The sequence below is a fragment of the Halichoeres trimaculatus genome, unplaced genomic scaffold, assembly GCF_033239565.1.
Source record: "Halichoeres trimaculatus isolate MK-OKI-2021-1 unplaced genomic scaffold, fHalTri1.1 fHalTri1_scaffold_19, whole genome shotgun sequence".
Classification (NCBI taxonomy): Eukaryota; Metazoa; Chordata; class Actinopteri; order Labriformes; family Labridae; genus Halichoeres; species Halichoeres trimaculatus.
Window position 1 is genome coordinate 9281317 of NW_027437197.1, and position 10341 is coordinate 9291657.

Consider the following 10341-nt stretch of genomic DNA (forward strand, 5'->3'; position numbering starts at 1 on the left):
GTCGATAAAGTAAAGGCGACCTCTGGACTGCCAATCTCGCGAGATGGTTCGAATTTTCTCGGTGAACATTGAATCAACTTCACTGACTCTCATTGGTGTTGAGGAACTGCGGTTGTAAAACAGTTAAAAACCAAGCAAGAAATCTAATATTTTACATGAAAGCTGTGATCCTCGCCGCCGGGTATGGAACCAGGCTCCAGAAGGATGTGGTCGCTGACAGTAGTGGGAGGTTCGCCCACCTGGCCGGGCTCGCCAAACCTTTGCTGCCGGTGGGACGGTGCGCGCTGATATCGCACTGGGTCAATGCTCTAACCTCCTCTGGTTGTGTGGACGGCATCTATGTTGTTGTGAGTAAACACTGGGGTGAAGTTTGAAGTGTATCTTTCTGAAGTTTCTGTGCCGCCAGAATATGGTACAAGATTTTGCTGTCATGCCCGTGGTGTCAGAAGAGACATGCATAGCATAAGCCAAAACAGCATAACATAAAAGAGAGAAAGTCTATGCCATCTTATCAAGTCAAACATTATTTAAAGAGCACGTTTTATGTATAAAAAAACGTATTACATAGTGTCACATGTTGCTTAACGTTCCTGAGGAAAGCAACTTAAACTCTTTGGTGGTTCCAGGCAAGTTAAAGAATAAACAAACAAGGAGGAGGGTTTTCCCATTTCTCAGTCCTAAAATATTAAACTTGCAAATTTGCCATTAACTGAGAATTTTCTCACAAAAGAACTCCAATATATTGTGATACAATTTTTTCCCCAAGCCTACTTACTACATGAATCAACAATATTTCTAAAAGTAAAAGAAGAGCTATAATTGAAAGCTAATAAAAATGACACAAGAGTTCTCATTTTGGGTCTTTTCAGAAATAAATTTATTTAATCATTTATTTTTTTAATGCTTCTCCTTTTAGTTCCAGTGTGATAGAGAAGGTGCAAGTACACAACTTAGAATTTAAAGGTTCCGATGCAAAGTTTCTTTTGAATTTCCATATTTAAACTTGCATTGCTTATAATAATTTGTAAACCTGAATCAAGGCTGTTGACATACTCCTTTTTAATTCTTTTTTTTCTCCCCTACAGACCAATGCTCTGTTTTATGCTGCATTTGAGGAATGGGCATCGCAATTCAACAATGTGAAGATACTCAGCGATCAGACAAGAAGCAATGACGTAAAATACAGTTTTACTTCTTTTTTTGTTGTTGTACCGCCTGTGTGGCTTCAAGTCGGCCGAACCTGATTAAGTTTTTCAGTAATTCAGATTCTTTTCAAAGCTTCTTTTCTTGCACCAACAGGACCGTCTTGGTGCTGTGGCCTGCCTTCAGCTTGCAGTAAAGCACTTCAAGATCGAGGACCATGTTGTTGTCATTGGCGGGTATGTTAGAGCTGAACTTTGCCAAGTGTCACTGTGAAGGAAAGATCTTGAGCTAACCCATTTTATTTCATTTTTTAAAAATATTTTGGTACAATCCATAAATAAAAACCAAATTTATTTGTACAGATACCATATTGTTATATAAAATTCCAGAATCATCCTTCAATAGGTGCCAAATGACAATAATGAAATTAATATAGTCCTCCCTGTCTTCAATAGTGACACCCTCTTTAAAGAAGACTTCAGCCTCAGTAAAGTCAGTGGGAGATTTTCTGAACTCCAAGCAAAGTGTGAAGACAACTGCCTGGTGCTGTCTTATCAGTGCAAAGAAGAGGGTGAGTTAACCTTACCACGGCAAAGAAATAAAGAGTTAACAAATGGAATTGTGTAATGTAAAATGTAGCCAAGCCCCATTCTCAAAATCAAGTCTGTGTCGTGTGCATGGGGCAGAAACTCGTAAATATGGTATACTGGAGGTAGACGGTGATCTTCGCATCCTGTGCATGAAGGAGAAACCTCTTCCTACTGAGACAAAGTCAAGGAGAGCAGTAAGTTCAAAATCAAAGCTATAAAAGTCCAAAAAAAAAGAGATGATTAGTCAAATCAATAAAAAAATGAAGACACAATACTTATTCCTACAAATATCTGTCCCTCTGCTCAGTGTAATCATCAATATGTTGCTGTGTTGTGTCAGTTATACAGTTTTTATGAAGCTTTCAGTTCAGTTTTACCAAGATTTCCTCTTTTCTTTCAGTGTCCATGCTTCTATGTGTTCTCTAAGAAAAGTCTTCCTCTACTGGACACCTTCATGGAGGAAAAGAAGGTACATGTAATACTTAAGCATTAACTTGAACTGAAGCTTGTTTATTTTTTCCTAACTTCACTATTTTGCATGTTTCCACAGGAAGCTCCCATCGACGAAAAAGATGCTCCAGGTATCTTTGTATCATGGCTCATCCCAAGGTAACTAGTCTGTGACTCTTCAGTGTCAGTGAGATTTTAAATTATTGAGCAAAGTCGGAAAGACTGTGCTATGTGACAGTCAGCTGTTCCTCTCTTGTGCTGGAAAAACCTGATTTGAGTTGTCACAGTTTATTTTTTTTAATGTAAAATAATGTAGAAACTCAGCTAAATGTATGCAGTTTTTGCATTAAGGTCTTTCTGTATTTGATAAATCATACTTTTCTTTATCAGGAAGCCAGTTTACGTTCATGAGATTTCGGGACGCTTTGACGTTGGAAACCTGCCCTCATACATCAAATGTGACAACTACTTCAAAGAAAAACAAGATGTTGAGTCATACATGGTTTAGACAAAACAACAAGTTTAATCTGCCAATTTGCAAGACATTCAGAGATAAAATCAATCAAAAGAATTCTTGGTCAACTTTAAGGAGGAGTCTGAAACAGCAAATGAAGAACTTCATCTGTAAATACTTCTTGTATGTAATTTTTGAACAGAAATTTTATATTAAAATGATTTTTCTTATAATAATCTACCCTGTGAGGAGTCTTGTGCATTTGTCAGACGCCTTCTCATGTTTGTCCTCCATCTTTGCAATGCGGGAGCCGAACTGCATGGCTCTCTTTGGCAGGATGGCTGAAGGGCCTAGACCGAGCTGCTTCGCCGTCTGCCTCAGAAGGAGCTTCTCCCCGACCCCACGAGGAAGCGTCAGGTCTGCTTTCTCCCACACAGGCAGAGAGTTCAAGTAGTTCACCACATTCTCATCCAAGTAGGGAAACCTGCGGAGACCAAAGCTGGACTGAATATCTTCTATATTATTTTAATTTAAGACAATTCAGTGAGATATAACTTAAGTGCAAATACAACCACAACACTATCCAACATTATTTGCTCTGCCAGATAAAAGCATGAAAATATGCTCCAAAGCAAAACTTTGATGGGGATGTGAACCATATACCACTGAGATGTAAAAGTGTTTAAGAAACTCTTAAAATGACCTACCTTGCCTCTTTACCATGATCAGCTATCACTCGGTCATCTCTGCCCAGATTCCTTGAAGAGATCCGGCCCAGCTCCATGGCAAGTTCCTGGATCAATCCCTCATATCCTGATGTTTTGAATCGGACTCTGTGTCTAGAGTAACCTCCTAGCTGCTCATCTGCTCCAATCCCTGTCAAAATCACCTACAATATGAAGCACAAAGAAACACACAGTTAGTTATAGTGCTGACAGTCTTAAACCTATGTTAAGTCTCCTACAGGCCTAAATAAAAGAAGTTGGGAGCATGATTCTTTGTTCCTGAAAGTTTGCACGTCACCTTTGCCGATGATGTGAATGGTTTCTGGTCATCCTCTTCTGCAATGAAGCCTTGCCCTCTGGCTGCAAACCACACAGCACATCCAATACTGTCATCCAGCACCGTGTCCAGAGGATGCACCAGATGACACACACGCTTCTGCCTCTCTTCCTGCAGCTCCTCCTGCGTTACATTAACTTCAACAAAATTCCACCTTCTTTCAGGATTCAAGTCTTGCAACTCCTTGAGCCCAGCTCTTCCTGTTATTCTGTCTGGAACATCGAAAGGACTAAAAACTTGGCAATCAGCCCCAGCTTTATCATCTGTCGGTTTATTTTTGTGCTTTTTGGGTTTCTTTGAAGACTCTTTCTGATTCTTTGGCCCCTGCAGCTTGAACGCAACATTAAGGAGGTCTATTGGTTGATGAGCAGGAATATGACGGTCAGCTAACACAGCAAGAATCATTGAATCAATACCTCCTGAGAAAAGTATACCAACAGTAGCCTGGTCTTCAGAAGGAGAGGCATCATCCTGCATCTTGAAAGGCAGAGACTGAACACGCTGTCTTACCGCTTCACTGAGAACATCAATAAGGCGGTTCACTTCATTGTTTTTCTCTTTGCTTGCAAGTAGCAGCTCCAGATCTTTGGAACATGTGTTTTTTTCAGTATCTTGTTGATTTATTGACTCTGGGACTGTTGTATTGAGAGGGCCCACAGGTGAGGTCAACACCAGGCCTGATGGGTTCATCACAACTCTGCACCCACTTGGCACAAACTCCAATACAGCTTCAGGGGATTCTGAGATGAGATCATTGCCCCCATGAGCCCAAGGAAAAATCTCAAACATCATAGAACCAGCTTCTGTGGCTGCCTTCAGATCAATCCTGTAAACACCAGCTGCTGGGACTTCTTGCCAAGTAGACTGATCAGACTCTAAACTGCAGGCTGCCACTGAAGTCAGTGTCAAGGCATTAATGTCTGTATCAAATCTCCACAACAAGCTCCGCCGACCAAAGAAGTCTCTACCAAACCAGAGACAGTCTGCATCCTTTTGGAAGTAAATAAACCCCCAGGGTCCACGTATGGAGGACAGAGTGGACAGAATCTCAGAGGAGCTGGTGCAGGAAGAGAGACGTTTTGAGACAACAGCAGTGTCATTTTCTTCTGACATCACAGGAACGCCTCCAAAAATCTCCCCATTCCACAGAAGAACATTTCCAGTGTTGTCTTGAACTGGCTGAGGGGTGAGGAGACCTCTCATGTGAAGAACATGAGCAGAGAACAAACACTGATAACAGGGATTTGTTCCTCCAACTGTGAGATCCTGACTAAAGTTAGGGCCTCTTCTCTTCAAATGTTCACATATTGTTTTGTCCAACTTAATCTGAGCAGGGGAAAGACTCAGCAGACAAAATATACCACACATTATTGCAGTGAAGGAACAAGCTGTATAATCTCACAAATCTTGAAACTCCCTTTTCATGTTGTCCAGCTCCCCTGGAGAAAGAAAATAAAATAGCATCCTTTGAGTTTACCCATATTAAAGAAAATAACAGTCAGACATCAGAAAATTAGCGAGAATTTAATTTTGCATTTCCACAATTAGTTTAAAATGTCACTAATTGAAAAACAGAGTTTTTAACTTTTTACTTACGTTTGCTTGAACTCAGTGTCTGACTTCTGTCTGCTAGAAAAAATATGTTGCTGTTCCTCTGCTGGATGTAGACTTTCTGAGTGGAAATACAAGCAGAATTTCAAAAAAAACATCCTGCATTAATGAGATAATTTACTTTTCTTTTCCCCACAGTGGCAAAATCACATCATTAAAAATGGGTAAAATATTGTCAATAATAGCTGTAGCTGAACTCCTTACTTACCCTGCCTTTCTTCAGATTTGACAGCTCGTCCACCACAACCTTCTGCTCCTTTATCTGTGTGCATGCGAGCAATTAACAGTTTGACACAAACTACTTCACTTAAAAGGAAAGACAGGACTCAGACAACTTTGACAGGATAAATAACTAAGAGTACCAATGCCCAAGTTCTGAACCCCACACTACAGAAATGCTACATGTTGATGTTAGCATCGATAAAACCATTTACTAACATTACCTTTCTGTTCAGCTCCTCCTTAAGTGCAGACTGTCCTTCAGAATTCTCGTCGATATCTTGGGCTTTTGAAGACATTTTGGAGAAAGAGAAGTGGTATAAACGGTTCAGAATTTATATTATTATGGTAGAAGTCGCCACACGTTCACATGTTGTGTAGACTTGAATGTTTATCCGGTGCCAGCTGAGGTGTCGAGCTTTTTATTACTGCCCCCTAGGGGTGGGCGGTTGACACAAACTGTATTTTTCAATATAGATAAAGGTCAAACTTTAAAACAAGCATCAGTGGATTAGTGATGAATAATCTACATAGATTGCAAAAAGTTTTATTTTATGAGGAATAGATTTATTGGCTGGCAGTGAAGTATTTATGTAACAGCCACATATTGACCGTTTTTCAGGATTTTATTTCTCACAATATGGCCAAAATATAACGTGATATAGTAAGAAATTTTAGTGTTTTGTGAAAAAAAAAATCCACCTACCCCTTCAGTCTGCACTCAGCAGTCACAGTTGTTTGACAATCTATGAAAGACACTGTGATTTAACTTTCTAACACTTAACCTTTTTTTCTGTGGGCTTGTTAATCAAAATTTGACAAAGTGCATACAAGTGTACAATGATCAGCATCTTCAATTTTGCAGATCTTTGCGATGTGAATTGAAATCATAAAACAAAGGGTGTAATTTGGGAGAATTTTTCCAAGACATCTCTTCAGAGAAAAGACTGCCCACTAACTGATTAGGACATGTCACTCCAAAACACAGATTTTACACAGAAGCATGTTAGTATCAAAAGTGATGCAAATTGAAGGGAACTCATTCTGCATTTCCTCAAATGGCCAGCTGAGGGCATCCACATGGTTTCAAAAAGGGAAGTCTGATGTTTAAAAGTCTTCAAGAAAATAAACCCTCATTTTGTGGAAATTAATTTAACTTAGGAGTCTCAGTTGATTTGTTAAAGATTATATTCTGAGTGTTAAATCCTTTCAGTCTATTTACAGTCATCATTTCCCTGTAAACTGTCAACCAAGGTAGCGTCATACAGTCGGACTGTTTTGCAAAAAAGTGGTGTCACTTTCCTTGCTGATGTTGGAAATCGTGCAGGTATGAGGAACATCAGGAATGGCCTCATGATTGAAACAGGTTTCATCCACTTTTTTGAACCACAGTCTGATTTTTTTATGTACTTTGGCAAAATGACATTGAATGTAATGTATTTAAGGACTTTAGATTAACCATCCCTGCAGAGGTCAACATCTGGTGATGAGAAATTACCAGCCTGGATGACACAATTGTTGATCTGGCTCCAGCTGAGGGTCAAACAACCTTTAAACCTGCAAACACACCTGTCTAAAGGCTCATGTTGGATAATCCCAGTGTGCTGCCACGCTGTATTGATGTATTGATTTGAACCAGCTGTCAGATGTTGACTGGTGTGATCCCTGGAAACAAGAAGTATCATTTTAGGAAAGGTTCTCAGGTTGTCACAACCACACAATGACCTTTGATGTTTATCGTTCTCTGTCAGGCACCCAACCAAATCTCACATCTCAGGTGGTGGCGCATTTCTGCAACACTAAAACCACAATATTATGATCCAAAAATGGTGAGAGATGACAATTTTAATCATTGTTTTTAATGGCTCTCAGTCCCTGAGATGTTTTGTTCGTCCAGTGTCATAAGATCTTGAAACACCTCAAAAGCCCCTCTGTTTTTCTATCGATGAGATTCTCAAGCCAGTACATCACTATAATGCCTTTTCTCTGTTGCAACAAAGTCTCAAAGCTCAGCACAGAAGAGAAAAGAATCCCTGCATGAAGAATAGATGAATGATCAGATCCAGGCTCAGGTGCATGGTTTTCAGGTAAGATTTCACAGAGTCCTTCCCCTCTTTAGTTGTGGCCTGTGAGTGTTGGGCCACATGAGGTAAGTCATTCTCATATTTTTGTCCTGGAACTCCAAATTTAGCCGTCGTAAACACTTCTTGTTGTTGCATAGCTGAAAAGGGATCCCGTCTCGGATAGACATACCTGCAGGCCACATGGCCACAAAATGACACAGCAGCCGTCTGACCACTGATGACAGGTACCTGGATGACACACTGGCCCACTAATAGTGCGGCTGGTAATCTGTTTGTACCGGCTCAATGTGTACAGACTTCTAAACGGCAGAAAGCTTTCAGTGATCCTTGAATAGATCACAAAGGGACTAAAGTGCCTATTGTCAACACAGGGATCATGAAAATATGTGCTCATGATTCTTGTTGGTGTCAGTTTTGCTCACTCATATGATGAGACTGCATGAAGGCCTTATGTTGTGCATGGTAAAAAAAAAAAAAAAAGTCACTAGTAACATCTGTAAATGTAAAATAGTACAATGAGGGTTTATAAGCAGCCATGAGGAAAAGTTGTTCTGACTTACGGACAGAGTACTACAGGCTTTTTTTTTTTTATTGAATCTAAAATTAGCTAAGCGAGTCCCATTGGGAGCAGGAATCTATCTTCCAAAGGGAGAGCCGGCCAAAACTTGCAGCAACACAAAGTTTCTGAGAAGCAGCGGTCAGACATACAAAATTACTTGTATAATGTAATGTAGAGATGCAGACTAGGTAAAATCTTTAAGGCTATTGCTGAAATCTTGCATAATAAGGTTTATCCCCTTTCCACTCCATAATAAGATGTTTCAGTTTAATCCAACTTTGGGTTTGGACAAAGTGTTTGGATAATGCCACCTGCGAGCAAACACTTTTGCAATTTGAGTTTAGGTTTCACAGAATTTTGCAATAGCACAAGTATGTGGAATTATAGTGCAGTTTCATGGAAATACCACAATTTGTCCTTCTTAATTGACAGTTAAAGTTATCATGGCTCAATCCTCCACTTCATACAATAGTGCACATGTAACTTCCCTAAGCTGGCTGTATCAAAAACAAAACAACTGGTCATCAGCTCTTTCCACACTCTAAGCTCAGACCACAACCTCTGCATCTGCATTGAAACAGCGGTTGAATGCTAATTTTAGCCGTGTGTCACACTGCACAGCTGAACATATATATGACAACAAAATTTACCTATTCATCACTGATCTATGAACTATGAGACATTTTCCCACCAGCTATGATCATAATTAATGGAGGCACATCTTTTAGCATTAAAGCTTTCTACCTACATAACAACGCCAAAGGAAAATTAACACAATATGAAGTTCAGATATTTTTACTGCTTACTGTCTGACACATTATTATGGTTGTCGAGCTCTCAGATGGACTAAAAGTAACATCTGAATATTCCAATCCATTAGCTCCACCTTTTTACCTGTAAAGATACAGCCAAGAAGGTGGAGCTGAGCCGTTTCTTAGTATCATTAAATGAAAACCACAAGACGTGTCACAACAAACAGATCATACAACTGCCTTACTGAAGTGCAGTCATTATTAATCACATTGTGAGTCCATCTAATATCTAATGAAGTAGAAAAGTGCTCTCACTTTACTGGCATGTAGTTGGTAATATCACTGCGGTCCTCTTTTGTTGACATAAGTAGACAAATGCAAGTCATCCACAGGTGTGCATAGTGTTTGTTCACTGCCAAGCTCTTGGTAAACAGCCTTGCCAATTTATGTGGCAATGCCAGATCTGGCAGCCAAATACACCCAACATTCCTCTATTATTTGCTTTACTGAAGAGTAAACACACAGGCCAATCTAATTCATCTTTGCTTTGGCAATCTTTTCTCACTCCCTTGTAGTTTGTTCTGTTTTAACACTGAGTTTTCATCTTGTTTACTTTCATAAGTAAGAGCAAAGTGCATGTTCCGTTAAAAGGTCTTACTGTTTTTTTGTTTTAATTATTATTTAGTGAAATTCAAATATCATTGACGTTTTATTTTTGCTCCAGTTGAGATTAAACAGTTTTATTGCTCTGAAACTGTGGTGTAAATCTTGACTTTTATTGGCCCTGATTTATTCATGACACAGTTATAAAATAATCTGACCTTAAAACACTACTGATGGAAAAGCTATTACTGTTTTATTGGCAACACCTTCATGCTCCTCTTCAAACAATCATACAGTTATGAAAAGTAATCGCCCATTTGAATTGCACTCAATGAGTTTTTCAGTGAAAGCGTCCCATTTAAGGCATCAATTCCATGTCAATGTTCACATTTAGATTTGACATAGCAAAAAAAAAAAAAAAACATGAAGGAAGTCAAAAAATTTCAAAATTTAAAAGCAAAATGTTGAAGGCAGCTCCACCTGGAACAAATGTAAATACAAGGTTGATACAAAATATCTACTACCTCTTCTCATTAAATGATTACAACAAAAAGGTGTATATCTTCTGAAAACTTTACTGATCAATTTCTTAAAACACATCATAGTGAAAATTAAACAACACTCAGCCTCTGCTAATCAATGCCATTTCATGAGAACAGAAAAGATAATTTATTTTATCCCAACTTTTATTCCAACTAAATAAAATGTAATGTGGCAATATGAGTGGCGGTGGTAATTCAGCAGAAATAAGACAACAAGATGGTGAAGAAATAAAATGTTTATCAGCCTTTAACAGCACGGTTCTCACATTCAC

At 39.0% G+C, this 10341-nt stretch overlaps 2 protein-coding genes across 2 annotated transcripts; one reads left to right on the plus strand and one right to left on the minus strand.

Annotated features, from left to right (window-relative positions):
* The first annotated feature begins 45 nt into the window (after positions 1 to 45).
* LOC141808156 (uncharacterized) lies at positions 46 to 2785 on the plus strand. The gene is made up of 8 exons (XM_074694557.1): positions 46 to 347; positions 1086 to 1175; positions 1300 to 1379; positions 1599 to 1714; positions 1830 to 1927; positions 2134 to 2202; positions 2284 to 2342; positions 2574 to 2785. The coding sequence occupies exons 1-8, from the start codon at positions 156 to 158 to the stop codon at positions 2689 to 2691; spliced, it is 822 nt and encodes a 273-aa protein (XP_074550658.1). The 5' UTR covers positions 46 to 155; the 3' UTR covers positions 2692 to 2785.
* An 89-nt stretch (positions 2786 to 2874) lies between these two features.
* Positions 2875 to 5925, minus strand: asnsd1 (asparagine synthetase domain containing 1). Its single transcript, XM_074694558.1, has 6 exons — positions 5754 to 5925; positions 5519 to 5572; positions 5296 to 5371; positions 3661 to 5138; positions 3345 to 3526; positions 2875 to 3121 (listed from the first exon to the last, which is right to left on the minus strand). Exons 4-6 carry the CDS (start codon positions 5065 to 5067, stop codon positions 2875 to 2877), a joined length of 1836 nt encoding a protein of 611 aa, XP_074550659.1. The 5' UTR covers positions 5068 to 5138; positions 5296 to 5371; positions 5519 to 5572; positions 5754 to 5925.
* Between the last annotated feature and the right edge of the window lie 4416 nt (positions 5926 to 10341).